Source organism: Hemiscyllium ocellatum, chromosome 5 (genome assembly GCF_020745735.1).
Source record: "Hemiscyllium ocellatum isolate sHemOce1 chromosome 5, sHemOce1.pat.X.cur, whole genome shotgun sequence".
NCBI classification, from domain to species: domain Eukaryota; kingdom Metazoa; phylum Chordata; class Chondrichthyes; order Orectolobiformes; family Hemiscylliidae; genus Hemiscyllium; species Hemiscyllium ocellatum.
The window spans coordinates 16,405,385-16,420,459 of NC_083405.1; the positions used below are offsets into that span (position 1 = coordinate 16,405,385).

At 42.6% G+C, this 15,075-nt stretch overlaps 1 protein-coding gene across 3 annotated transcripts in view; it reads right to left on the reverse strand.

Moving 5' to 3' along the window:
- Positions 1 to 1,489: 1,489 nt before the first annotated feature.
- The window catches only part of LOC132815623 (uncharacterized), a 62,189-nt gene continuing 48,603 nt past the window's right edge, over positions 1,490 to 15,075 (reverse strand). For all 3 annotated transcript variants that reach the window (XM_060824562.1, XM_060824564.1, XM_060824563.1), the window contains 2 exons: positions 11,836 to 12,105; positions 1,490 to 2,059 (listed from right to left, as the gene is read on the reverse strand). In XM_060824562.1, coding sequence (XP_060680545.1) covers positions 1,865 to 2,059; positions 11,836 to 12,105 — 465 coding nt within the window. In that variant the 3' untranslated portion in view covers positions 1,490 to 1,864. The remainder of the gene's footprint in view (positions 2,060 to 11,835; positions 12,106 to 15,075) is intronic.

The window sequence follows — 15,075 nt, forward strand, 5'->3', positions numbered from 1 at the left end:
TTCCTGATGAAGGGCTTTTGCCTGAAACGTTGATTTTCCTGTTCCTCGGATGCTGCCTGACCTGCTGTGCTTTTCCAGCTCCACACCCTCAACTACAATCTCTCATCTAACTACAATAAGTTTGGAATGACATGGTCTGCAACGTTAGAGGTTTTTTGGGAAGGGACGCTGCCACAGTGGAGAAGTGTCTACATTCAACTAACCAAATACAGCACTGGCGTTTTGGGTCCGCAACATAAAACTGCACATGGTTACAGAGCTCAGAACTCATCAAGGCAAAACATTGTGGTATGGAGGCTTCGCTTTCATAAAGAGGCCAATGTGTGAGGCTATAAACATGTTGCTTCATTGCAACGAATGAGAGGCCAGAAGTACCTTTATTGATATGCTGTTCTGTTTTTGACATTATCCACAGATTATCTGATTACTCATTTGAGATGGAACCAGCACTCTCAGGACGCTTTTTTGTGTGGAATGGCTACAAATCACATGATAGAAACAATGCTTTCACCAAGCTCAGCAATAACAGGCACATCACATAGATGTTGCACAGCTTCCAGATGGAAGACTAGCAGAAGAACTCCCCAATGAGGTGGAGGAATTCCAGAGGGCATGAATGGTTAGAAGCTCTGGAGGATTGGATAAGTGAGAGGCATTGGGTGAACTGCTACAAGCAATAGTGATATTTGTAATCTATGAGCCTTGATGAGAGCCATGTACAGTAGCAAAGAGTTAGAAAGAGTGCGAGGGACCACAGATAATAGTGGCGCTTATCCTTGTGAAGGGAAACCTTCTTCTGGCAATGCTGGGCATTACTTTTTATCTGGGACACCACATCGATCTTGACTACTACCTCCATCCAGGCCAACCATCCATTTGGTGCACGGTCTCCTTTACTGGTGCGGAGAGAGGGGGAAAAAAAGTACTGCCCTTTTCTGAATGACCTTAGAAACCTGGAGGTCATAGTTTACATCTGTAGAACAGATTGGCAGCTTCCCTTTAAGAGTCAGTTGTTGACTTCCAGCAGTATAGATCCACAGTGTAAAGGGTCAGTTCCTGGATTACAATATCTGAAGTGCTATGGAGCTGGTTTTTAAAATCTAGCACCATCAGCACAAGTGCTACGGCCGACCATCGGTCATGACTTTCCTTATGGATTCAATCAACCCATTGCAAATGGAGAAATCTGATGACTCCATGGCAGCAAATTACAGTGAACAGAACTGGTAGACATCAGCTGAGTGGGTAAACAGTAAAAATGTTCAAAGATTTGCTCAGATAGGACCAAAAAGAAAATTAAAATAATGGGCAATTACCAACAAAACTTCACAGCTGTGAATTGATGTTGTAATCTTTAATAATTGAGTTTAGCAAACTGCTTGACTTTGATATGATACAGAAGTCTTTTGTAGAACAAAAAAAGAAAAATCTTAAATCTATCAGCTGTAGGTATAAAAATGTTTAAAAATTAAATCATTACACATCACAATTGTATTTGATCACTGATGTTTATTTACACCATACCCAAGAAACACTTTAAAAAGGCAGTTTCTGACTTCTGCATAGATTTAGTTAATCATCTGACAAAATGGAAAATGGAAAACAAAAAGTGCATAACAACAAATCACCATTTTAAATTTATTTGGCTTGCTCCTCCGGCTGATAGGTTCAGACAGCTAATCCCCACTTACTTACAGAGGCTTATTTCTTAAACTTTGAGCCATACATTTTCCAGTTTATGCATGTTCTACTGCAGTTTCTCCTCCTACTATTAAGAGGTTAAAAAGCAGCAAGCTCAGGTCAACTGAAAAGTGTAACAAGTTATTTCTAGATTAAGGAATAACATAGTGCAGTGAAATTCATCTTATATATGTGTCACTTGAGCACCTTCCACAGGTACATTATAATGTCTGTCATCCTCAGTTATTAGTGTAACCATTGGCCAGTCCTCTTTATGATCATCAGGATAGAAAGTGACAAACTCATCAGTTCCAAATTTGTATAGCCTGAAAACTCGGATAGTTAGTTGTAGGGAGTATCCCAGAAGAAACATTTCAACCTAAAGAAAAAGATTATATCGCCATTAAATGAATTTGTTCAATGCTTTGGAATATACACAATCACACAGCCAAGTAATAGCTTAATTTTCAAAGCCTTAACTCGCCTTGTTGAGTTGTACATGTCAAAGTCCAATGAACTTGGTTGTGTGCGACATTAGTGGTTTGCATAAGCAAAGGTTTTTTGGAAGGTTCTCTACGGTTTTTTTTCACTCACAATATATGGTCATTCCAACTGCTGTTGTGCTTACTTTGCGAGCATTCAAGTGCCCAAGTGATCTGATAGATCAGCAACCTGATGTTTTGTACTGTGAACCAGTCCTCCGGTATTGCACAACTGTATTTCGACTTTGTGTGATATAAGGGAGGAGAAAGTGAGGACTGCAGATGCTGGAGATCAGAGTCGAGAGTGTGGTGCTAGAAAAGCACAGCAGGTCAGGTAGCATCTGAGGAGCAGGTGAATTGATGTTTTGGGCATAAGCCCTTCATCAGCAATGCAGCTTGTGATCCAGGGGACCCAGAGATCAATGGGAGGGGGGTGGGTTGGGGGAAAGGTAGCTGGGAATGTGATAGGTAGTTGAAGGTGAGGGCGAGGCTGGGGTAGGAAATGAGGAAACTGGTAACATGCACATTGGTCCTGTGTGGTTGCAGGATCCCAAGGTGGAATATGGGACATTCTTCCTCAGGCATTGGGTGGTTAGGGTTTGGTGATGGAGGAGACCCAGGACCTGCATGTCCTTGGCAGAGTGGGAGGGGGAGTTGAAGTGTTCAGCCACGGGGTGGTGGGGTTGCTGGATGTGGGTGTCCCAGAGATGTTCTCTGAAACAATCCACAAGAAGGCGTCCTGTCTCCCCGATGTAGAGGAGACCATATCGGATGCAATGGATACACTAGATGACTTTGGTGGAGGTACAGGTAAACTTTTGTTGGATGTAGAAGGATCCTTTGGGGCCTTGGATGGAGGTGAGGAGAGTGTGGGCATAGGTTTTGCATTTCCTGCGGTGGCAGGGAAAGGTGCCGTGTCTGGGTGTGGACCTGACGAGGGAGTCGCGGAGGGAATGGTTTTTTCGGAATGCTGATAGGAGTGGGGAGGGAAATATATCTCTGGTGGTGAGGTCTATTTGTAGGTGGCGGAAGTGACAGAGGATGACGTGATGTATACAGAGGTTGGTGGGATAGAAGGTGAGGACTGGGAGGTGGGGTGGGCGGAGGGGTGCAGTTCTGTCCTTGTTGCATTGGGATGGGTGGGGTTCAAGGGCAGTGGTGCGTGAAATGGAGATGATGTGCTAGAGGGCATCGTGACCACGTAAGAAGGGAAGTTGTGATCTTGGAAGGAGCAGGCCATCTGGGATTTTCGAAGGTGGAACTGGTCATTCTGGGAACAGATGCGGCGGAAGAGGACGAATTGGGAATAAAGGATGGCATTTTTACAGGGGGTAGGTTAGGAGGAGGTATAGTTTAGGCAGCTGTGAGAGTCGGTGGGCTTGTAGTAGGTGTGTGTGGTTATGGAGATGGAGATATCCAGGTCCAGGAAGGGGAAGGATAGAAAGTGACAAACTCATCAGTTCCAAATTTGTATAGCCTGAAAACTCGGATAGTTAGTTGTAGGGAGTATCCCAGAAGAAACATTTCCAAGATAATCCAGGGTGAATTTAGAGGTCGGGGTGAAAGGTGATGGTGAAGCTGATGAACTGTTCAACCTCCTCGTGGGAGCACGAAGTGGCGCCAATGCAGTCATTGATGTTGTGGAGGAACAGGTGTGGTGGGGGTGGTGTTGGTGTAACTGCTGAAGAGTGACTGTTCCATGTATCTGGCAAATAGGCAGGTATAGCTGGGTCCCATGCAGGTGCCGATGGCTACCCCTCTGATTTGAAGGAAGTGGAAGGATTGGAAGGAGAAGTTGTTGAGGGTGAAAACCAGTTCAGCCAGGCAGATGAGGGTGTGGGTGAAAGGGTACTGGTTGGACCAGCATGGTTGGAGTCCTTCATTGTGGTGGATCGATGTGTACAGGGACTGGATATCCATGGTGAAGATGAGGCATTGGGAGCTGGGGAAACGTAAATCTTGGAGGAGATTAAGAAGGTTAATGTGATGTAAACAGTACAAGCGACAGCCATTTTCTACTTAACACTTTGAAAATGCACGTAAAATGTTTTTTCCAAACTAATTTCAACTTCATAGGATTTTTGACCTGCAATCTACATTAACTCCAAATTTTCATGCAAAAATTAAGCCTCTTCAGGGATAAACTCACCTAACTGCCTTTTTAAACTAAAAAAAATTACCAAGATCATGTCTGCTTTGATTTTAATAGTTTGGATGGTGTTGAGGAAGAGATAGAGAGAGAGGGAAGTTGCGAGCAAGCAGAGATGCTTACAGTTAACTGGTCACAAAGGAAAAATGTTCCAGAGAATTTTGAGACAATCTAAATAATGGGGGAATTTGCCTATTCTATAATTTCTGAGAATTTAATGGTGTAATCAAACTGTATCCACAGTTTTCAGGAATATCTGGACAGTAATCTCCTAGCTGTGCTACCCTGTGGATTTAATCACCCCTCCATTAGGTACTTCCCACAAAGCTAAAGTAACTCAATGGTGTCAGCAACACCTAATACAAGCAGCCCTCATACTGTACCAAATCAGAAATTCCCATAATCCCTGAACTTGTTTATACCACCTCCATAACCAACACAAAAATACCCATCAGCCTGTAGAGTCTGCTCTGGTCAAAAATAACCTAACTATTCTAATCCTATTTTCCAGTACTTGGCCCAAAGCCTTATATGCCCTGGCATCACAAATTGACATTAAATATTTATTAAATGGCGTGAGCGTTTATGCCACCCTAATAAGGCCTAACCAACATTTTATACTGTTCCAGCATAACCTCCCTGCTCTTAAACTCTATACCTTGGCTAACGTGCACTTGTACCTTAAGGTAGGGAGAGGTAGACAAGTGCACATGCACACCAAGGTCTTGCAGAATCCTCAATGCGTCCCAGGATCCTACTATTCATCATATACGCCCTTGCCTCGTGTGTCCTGTCCAAGTGCACAATCTCACATTTATCCAGACTGATCAACTCATCTGACCATCACATTTCCATCCTCTTGTAATCTATTTATCACCGTACCAATTTTCATATCATTTGCAAACTTTCTGATCAGCCCTTCCACATTCAAGTCTAACATATCATAAACAGCAAGGGCCCCAACACCCACCTGTCTGGAAACAGACATCCTGTTTCTGCCATCACCCTCTGCTTCCTGCCACTCAATTAATCAAATTTCCTTGGATCCCCCAGGATCTTACATAGCACCTAACAGACAGGAACAGGCCCTTTGGCCCACGACGTTGTGCTGAACATGATGCCAAATTAAACTGATCCCTTCTTGGTCCATATACCTCTACTACTTGCACTTTCATGGACTTATCTAAAAGTCTTTTAAATGCCCCTATTGTATCTGCCTCCACCACCATGCTGTGGGCAGCACATTTCACACTCGCACAACTGTGTAAAAAAAACACTTGCCCCTCACATCTCCTCTGAACATTCCCCCTCTCGTCTTAAATGCATGCCCCCTAGTTTTACACATTTCAACACTGGGAACAAGATTCTAACCGTCAACCCTAACCACACATCTCAGAATTTTACAGAATTCCATCAAGTCTCCCTTCAGCCTGCACACTCCAGGGAAAATCATCTCAGTTTTTCTAGCCTCTCTTCATGGTTCATACTCTCTAATCTAGGCAGCATCCTGGTAAACCTCTTCTGCACCCTCTCCAAAGCCTACACATTTTGCCTATAATGTGGTGATTAGAACTGAATGCAGTACTCTAAGCGTGGCCTAACCAAAGTCTTATAAAAGATGCAACAAACATCCCAGCTCTTCCACTCAATTCCCTGACCAATAAAGGCAAGCTTTCCATACGCCTTCTTTAACACCCTAACTACTTGCATGGACACTTTCAAGGAGCTACAGACTTCAACCCCAAAATCCCTCTGACATCAATGCTGTTCAGGGTTCTGCCATTAACGGTGTACTTTTCCTTAACGTTTTGATCTCCCAAAGTGCAGCACCTCACACTTACCCAAATTAAACACTATCTGCCATTTCTCCATCCATACCTACAACTGATCCATATCCCGCTACATCCTTTAAAAACCTTCTACACTATCCACAACCCCACTGAACTTTGTATCATCTGCAAACTTACTAACTCATCTACATTTTCATCCAAGTAATTTGTGTGTATCACAAACAGCAGAGATTCCAGTACAGATTCCTTCAGAACACGACTAGTCACTGATCTCCAACCTGAAAAAAACCCTCCACCACTACCCTCCGCCTATGGGCAAGCCAATTCTGAATCCAAGCAGCCAAGACACCGTGGATCTCATGTAACTTAATCTTTCGGTTTACCTTTATTATCAGTCTCCCATGAATGACCTTGTCAAAAGCTTTACCTGAAGTTTAAGTAGACCGTGTCAAATGTGTTGCCCTCATCTACATACCTGGTCCCCTCTTTGAAAAATTTAAACAGGTTGGTCAGACAGGACCTCCCCTTAAAACAATGCTGACTGTTTGATTAATTTCTACCCCCCTAATTGATTAACTTTGTCCCTCAGTATTGCTTCCAGTAGCTTCCTCATCACTGAGGTTAGACTGATTGTCCTGCAGCTTCCTGTTTTATCCCTTGCTCCGTTCTTGAATAACAGTCTTCCAAGTCCACTGGCACCTCTCCCGGGGCCAGAGAGGAATTGAAAATTCCTCCCTTGCTTCCTGGAATGTATTTCATCTGGTCCTGAAGATTTATTTACTTTTAAACCTGCCAGACTACTCAGAATCTCCATTGTCACAATGCTAATTTATTTAAGCATAGAACATAGAAATCCCTGATTTCTATACATCATCCCTCACACGAGTGAACACAGACAAATTATTCATTTAAAACCTTATGTAATGTTCTCTGGTTCTACAAGCAAATTACCACCATGGCCCTTAACAACTCTTTCCCTAGTTATCCTTTTATCTTTAATATACTTCCAAAATAACTAAGCATTTTCCTTAGTTTTACCTGCCATTCTCCTTTTATGACCCCTTTTTGTTCTTCAAATTCCCTTCTTAAATTTTCCCTTGCACATTCTAAACTCCTCCAGGGATTCTACTTTTTGAGCCTTCAATATCTGCCATAAGCCTGCCTTTTTCTCTTTATCCAATTCTGTATATCCTTCGATATCCAGGCTTCAATGTATTTGTTGGTCCCAAACTTCATCTTTATTGGCACATGTTGGCCCTGTACTCTCCTGATTTCTTTCCTGAATGTGTGCCATAGCTCTGATGCACATTGCCCCAAAAGTAAACGTTCTCAGTTCATTCTGACCAAATCACATTAAAGTTGTCCTTCTCCCAGTTTAGAACTTTGAATGTAGACCTTTTCCATTATTATAATGTTCCTCCACTGATACATCAACCACTTGCCTGGTTTCATTGCCTATTATTAAGCAACGTCCGCACTCTCATTTGTAGGCCTTCTACTTACTGGCTTAAGCAGCTCTCCTGGATACATTAAGAATTTCACCCGCTCTGAATCTTTCACTCTATGACTACCCCAGTTAAATGTTGGGGATGTTGAAAACCTCCTCTATCACTGTTTTACATTTTCACTTCACTGAAATTTGCCTACATATCTGCTCTTCCTTTCTGACTTAACAGATCTATAGAATAGCCTCAGAGAACTTCGTGGAGAAAAGTCTTCTAGGTTTTAGCTTAATCCCTCAGAGGATGTGGACATCACAGGCCAGGTCAGCAGTTGTTGTCTATCTTCAACCATCCTTGAGAAGATGGTGGTAAGCAGTTTTCTTGAACTGCTAAAATCCATGCGCTGTAGGTACACTCTCAGCATTGTAAACAGAGGGAGTTGGGAACATGGGAAGAGGAGAAGGCCATTCAGCACCTCAACGTGTTCCACCATTCAACTGATTGGTCTACCTCCATATCCCTGCCTATGGCCCACACTCCTTACTACCTTAGATAAATTTTTTTAGTAAAAAGTGAGGTCTGCAGATGCTGGAGATCAGAGCTGAAAATGTGTTGCTGGTTAAAGCACAGCAGGTCAAGCAGCATCCAAGGAACAGGAAATTCGACATTTCGGGCACAAGCTTAAGGGCGTTGAATTTCCTGTTCCTTGGATAAATTTTTTTAAGCAATATCAGGTTTAAAATCAACAACTGATCCAGCATCTACTGTAGTCTGTAGAAGAGCCTTCCAAACATCTACCACCCTTTGTGTATAGAAATGCTTCAGAACATTTATCTTGAATGGCCTGGGCCTAATTCTCAGACAACACCCTCCTAGTTTGAGAATCCCCAACCATTGGAAATAGCTTTTCTTTATCTACCCTGTCTTTTCCAATTAATATCTTGAAGACTTCAATCAGATCACCCCTTAAATCTTCTAGATTCTAGAGAAAACAGGCCTAATTTGTATAATCTGTCCCGTAACTTAACCCTGAGTCCAGGTAAGCCTACACTGTACGCCTTCCAGGGCAAAACATCCCTCCGAATGTATGGTGCCTAAATCTGTTCACAGTACTTCAATGGGGTATAACTGCAACATAACATTGATGTCTTTTTACTTCAGTCTTCTAGATATAAAGGCCAGCACTCCATTAGCTTTTGTGGTTATTTTCTGTACCTGTTCATGCCATTAAGAATCTGAACATTCAAGTCTCTTTGGAAGCCAACTGTATTTAACTTTATACCATCTATAAAATACACTCATCTATCCTTTTTTGGTCCAAAATAAACAACTTTACTCTTGCTTACACTGAACTCCACCTGCCACAGTTTTGCCCATTCACTAGTCAATAATATCCCTTTATAATTTTATGCTATCATCCACAATATGCCTATAATGCCACACAACTGTCTCACTAGAAAATTTGGATATACAAGTTCCCATGCCATTATCCAAGTCACTAATAAATATTGTGATTAATTGAGGCCCTAATGCAGTTCCAGGATGTCTGATGCGGAGAGAGTGAAGGAACAAGTGAGTTTCAATTTTGGATGGGGTCCAGCTTGGAGGGGAACATGCATGTGGGGGGTATCCCCATCGGTCTGTTGCCCATAAAAGAGAGATGGATGGTAGAGATAATGGAATTCGAAGGTGCATTCAAAGGATTCTTGCTGAGTTCTTCAGTGTATTCTGTATAATAACTGTTGTCACTGTGCATCACTAATTCATAGAGTGAATGTGAATAAGGTGTCACTGATAGAATGCTGCTTTGGCCTGGAGGATGTCAGACTTCTTGAGTGCTGAAGGAGATGCACCAATCCAGATAAGCAAGCAGTATTCCAACACACCCTGACTTGTCACGGCGCTGAATACTTTTCAATTCCAGATGTTTTAAAGTTAAATTCCACCAGTTGCTATGGTGCAATTTGAAGCCCTGTCCCTCAAGCATTAGAATGAACCTTTGGATTACTAGCCCTGTGACATTTCCAGCATACCATCATCTTTCCTGCTGGTAATCAGCTTTAGCTCATGTGCACCATCTTCTATGACTCATGCTTCAGTGGTAATACAGCAAGGGGTGATCTCTCTCGTCCAACCCAGACTCCACATTATTGTTAATGGCAACTGTCAGCACCTAGGTTATTAATTTAACCAATTTCTCTTCTGCTTTCAAGGAATGGTTCCTAGTCAATTTCAGACTTGTCCGAGTAGCCTTGTGACTCTTAAACATTGGATTCTTGCTGCTTTGTACTTCAACAGTCGCTGCTCAGTAAGTTCAGAAATGATATATAAATTTGAGTGGTAAACAGTTTGGAGGATAGTCTTACATTATAGAAGGATACAGACAGACTGGTTAAAAAGGGTTCATCAGTGGCAAATGGAATTCAATCTGGATGAACATGAGACACTTGGGCAGGACATGATGAATGGAAGGATCCTGGGAAGCACCAAATATCAGAGGGATCTTGGTGTGCACATACCATGACTGGACCGATACCTACCCTAGTCATCCTTTTATTCTTGACATACCTATAGAAAGCCTTTGGGTTTTCCCTAATCCTACCAGCTAAAGACTTTTCATGTCCCCTTCTCGCTTCTCTTAGCTCCCTCTTTAGCTCCTTCCTGGCTACCTTATAACTCTCAATCGCCCCTACTGAACCTTCACGCCTCATCTTTACTCACACCATGTGGTAGGTATAGGACAGATGTTAGGGGTAGATTCTTCACACAGCGGGTTGTGAGTTCATGGAATGCCCTGCCCGTATCAGTGGTGAACTCTCCTTCTTTATGGTCATTTAAGCGGGCATTGGATAGGCATTTGGAAGTTATTGGGCTAGTATAGGTTAGGTAGGATTCGGTCGGCGCAACATCGAGGGCCGAAGGGCCTGTACTGCGCTGTATCCTTCTATGTTCTATACAGCAGTCCCTTAATGTAACAGGACAGGTGGACAAGGTGATAAGAGGCATGTGGTATTCTCACCTTTATTAATTGAAGCATAGAGTTCAAGAGCAGGGAGTTTAAGCTAGAACACTGCTTAGGCCACAACTAGAGTACTAAATGCAATTCTCGAGCCAATATTATTGGAGGGACGCAGAGGGTGCAGAGCAGAATTACCAGGATAGTACTTGAACTGAAGAATTTCAGTTATGAAGAGAGATTGGATCAACTAGAGTTTTCTTGAAAGCAGAGTAGATTGAGAAGGGACGCGATTGAGATGTATAAACATTTGAGGGGCAGAGTAGACAGGAAGAAACTTTTCCCTTTGATGAAAGGATCAGGGAGCAAAAACTCCAGGAAAGTGGCAAAGTTTAGAAGAGATGTAAAGAAAAACATTTTCACCCAGAAAGTTGTGGGAATCTGCAACTCTCTGCCTGGAAAAGAGGTCAAGGCAGAAATACTAAAATCTAAGTAGCATTGAGCTGTGCACTCGTGAAGCAAAGGCATTCAAGGCTGTGGGCCAAGTGCTGAAAGGTGGGGAGAGAATAGTCTGGTGGTTGTTCTTGACTGGCGCAGACACAATGGAATGAATGGCATTTTTCTTTGCGCTGTAGATCTCAGTGACTCTGATGCTTCATAACAAACCTGTTCAGTCACTCAGAACAAAATTAACCCTTTGAAAGACAAAGCTTTTCCTCAAACAGTTTTCATTTTTCTTTTGGTTTTGTGTGCTCAAGGTATGGGGCACCGTATTTTCATGGACTCCTACATACAGTCAGATTCAATAGCCTCTAGTAATCAGTCATTCTTCAAGAACTGCAGACCCCTTGTTACAAAGTGCTGTGATTCAAACAAATTGGAACATTAACATTTAAGTGGGTTATAACAGTGAATTTTCACACCCACTTAAATGTTAATGTGCACACCCACTTAAATGTTAATGCTCCAATTTGTTTAAATCACAGCACTTAGTAGCAAGGCGTCTATAGTTCTTGAAGAATGACTGTTTACTAGAGGCTACTGCAATTTTGATCAGGATCCTTGGAGAGGAGATGCCAAGTGTCCTTAACCTGGCTGAGTTGAAATATTCCATTCCAAGTCACTGTGCCAACTCCACCTTGCAAATTCTACAATCAAGTTAATATTGCATAGCTGTACAGGTCATGAAAAATAATGTAACAAATGAAAGAAATACATAGAAAAGTGCCCATGTGATCTGCAGAATAAAATCACGGGGCAACTTTGGACTCATGGTGAAGCATTGTGCCTGGACTCTGATAGCTTATTCCAAGACATTTAATTTGCAATCACTTACTTGATCCAGTCCACCAGTGAAACCAACATGATTCAAATGATTTTTCATGAACTGATAAGGGTCAGTAGAAGTATCACGAGCAAATAGCAGCCAACAGAAGAGAGGGATTTCCTTTTCTTGCACTTTTACATTGTCGAGTTCAATAGCCTTGGCCAACATGAGAATTTTCATAGCTTCATACAACCTGTACTCTTCCTGGTTATTTCTGAATACCTCTTCACAGACAGCCTGTCGCTCTTTCACAGAGTCTATTTCACATATCTGTATCCACTAGAAGACAGAAAATAAAAATCACAATATTCATTGTGTAAAACCAAATATTACATCATTTCAACAATCTGTGCAAATTGGAAATAATCAGATGTCATACTTCTTTGTTTAAATTCGCATAGAGATTCAAAAAAAAATCTGACGTTAAAAAGAGTCTCCATGTCCTCCGGGTCCATTGCAATTCCCCATAACATCCTTCACTGAAGACTTGCCAATGCTAATAATGGGTCAAGTCCAGCCTGAAGTGAAGAACTGGGGCAGGAACAGAAAGAAGAGGAAGCTAAACATGCAACCTTTGAGTGAGGATGCCTGGGCATAGAGACTCTCCATATTCTTTTCTGACAGGAGAGTCCACAAACCCAGACCCCATTTCAATAAAGATCTGAAGAAGGGTCCCTGGACCCGACAGTTTAACTCTGATTTCTCTCCATAGATGCTGAAATTTTTGAGCAATTTCTGCTTTTTTTCCAGATCTGGGTGGCACGGTGGCACAGTGGTTAGCACTGCTGCCTCACAGCACCTGAGACCCGGGTTCAATTCCCGACTCAGGTGACTGACTGTGTGGAGTTTGCACGTTCTCCCCGTGTCTGCGTGGGTTTCCTCCGGGTGCTCCGGTTTCCTCCCACAGTCCAAAGATGTGCGGGGTCAGGTGAATTGGCCATGCTAAATTGCCCGTAGTGTTAGGTAAGGGGTAAATGTAGGGGTATGGGTGGGTTTCGCTTCGTCGGGTCGGTGTGGACTTGTTGGGCCGAAGGGCCTGTTTCCACACTAAGTCTAATCTAAGTCTAATCTAATCTAAAAATTACCAGTACCTACAGTTCTTTGAAAGGAGGAGATGTGGCTGTGGTAGCGAGTCTGTTTGAGAACCTTTTTATTCTCTACTTGCAGCTGGTTGAATATTTAAATCACTGTTGACACTGCTCCTTTTGCACTCAGCAAGAGTTCAGGAAAGAGAAGTAGGAAGTGGGAGCATTTAAAAAATTACATTGTGTACAACGGGCCCAGCTTTCTGTACCAAAACCTGCAACTTGATAACCTTGGAGTTTAGAATTTGTATCTTCCACGGAAGTGCTAGTTTGAGAGAGGGAAACAGCGAGAGGGTGAATCAGGGAGCAGGAGTTTCAGGAAAAGAGTCAGGAAGAGGAAAGATCTTCAGCAATCAAGGGTGAAAAATTCAGGAAGCACAACCAACAATGAGCAGGAGTGATTCTAAGCAGCAAGTTCATTTTCTAAGTTTCAATATTATTTTACCAATGTAAGGATTTAACAATGTAAAGTACTTCAACTTACAGGGTTAACTTTTCCTAATAGGGATAGTCCTACAGAATCTTAGCAGTTTTTACTCTGTTTTATTTTTGGAAGTGCAGTTCACTTAAATTTGTAATTTTCAGGAATGCAACTGTTTGTGAGGACTTTACTAATGAATCTATCAGCTGTAAATGTAAGAGCCAAGCAGCACTGGGAGAGGCAGAGAGCTGTGCAAACAGAAGTCACTTGAATCAGGTCGATGTCTTCACAGCGCAAGAAGCAACAGTGGAACAGGTTCTTTTTTATTAATTCATGGAACGTGAGCATCACTGGCTGGGCCAGCATTTATTGCCCATTCCTTAGTTGCCCTTGAGAAGGTAGTAATGGGTTGCTTCCTTGAACTGCTGCAGACGATGTGCTAGAAGTAGAACCATAATGCCCACTCGGGGCATAATTCCAAGATTGTGATGCAGCAACAATGAAGGAATGAAAATGTATTTCCAAGTCAGGATGGCGAGTGGCGGAGAGGGAAACTTGAAAGTGGTGATTTCCTCATTCATCTAATGCTCATGTACTTCTAAACGGTAGTGTGCTTGTAAGGTGCTTTCTCAGGATCTGTGGTGAATTTCTGCAGTGCATCTGGAAACAGTGGTGGAGGGAGTGCATGCTTGTGGACGAGAGATCAAACAAGCAGGTTGCTTAATCGTAGATGGTGTCAAGCTTCTTAAGTGTTGTTGGAGCTGCACTCATCCAAGCAAGTAGGGGGCATTCCATCACACTCCTGACTTGGTCCTTGCGGACAGGCTTTGGGTACTCAGGCGGTAAGTTACTCAGTGCCGTATTTCTAGCCTCTGACTTGTACCTGGATATAATATTTATATGCCTGGTCAATGGTAACATCCAGAATGTTGATAGTGGGTGATTCAGTGATGGTAACACCATTAAATGTCAAGGGATCAAGTGCAAGGGAGGCAGAGAGAAGAGCGTGTAAGTAAGGGTGCAGAATATAAACAGTGCTCATGGACACAATGGTCTTGTGGTATTTTCACTTGACTATTAATTTTAAAACTCGGGCAATTTTCTGTGAACTTCAGTTCAAACCATACCATGGCAGATGGAGGAATACGAATTAAATAAATATCCAGAATTAGGAATTTAACAATGAGTATGAAACCATCACTGCTTGTCAGCAAAACCCATCTGGTTCCTAATATCCTTCAGGGCAGGATATCTCATGGTATAAAGTGTCATGACATGAGATTAAATATTGGCAAGGAACAGACTACCATACACCATCCTCCCTCAGCTGATGACTCTGCACTCCTCCATGTTAAGTAGCACTTGGAGAGAAAGCAGAGGTGATAAAGATCCAGGACATACTCTGGGTGGGGGACTTCAATGTCCAACACCAAAAGTGGCTCGGCGGCAGCACTACTCATCGAGCTGGTTGGGTCCTAAAAGACCGTTTCTGTGGCAGGTGGTGAGGGAACCAAGAGGGAAAAATATACTTGACCTCGACCTCATCAAACGGCCTGTTGAAGATGCAACTGTCCAAGACAGTGTCAGTAAGAATGACCTTGAGAAAACAAAGTCCCGCCTTGCATCATGTTGTGTGGCACTACCCTCATTCTAAATGGGGCAAACTTCAAATAGATCTAGCAACCTAAGACTGGGGGTTCATGAGGTGCAGAATCGTACTTCAACCCAATCAGCAATCATAAG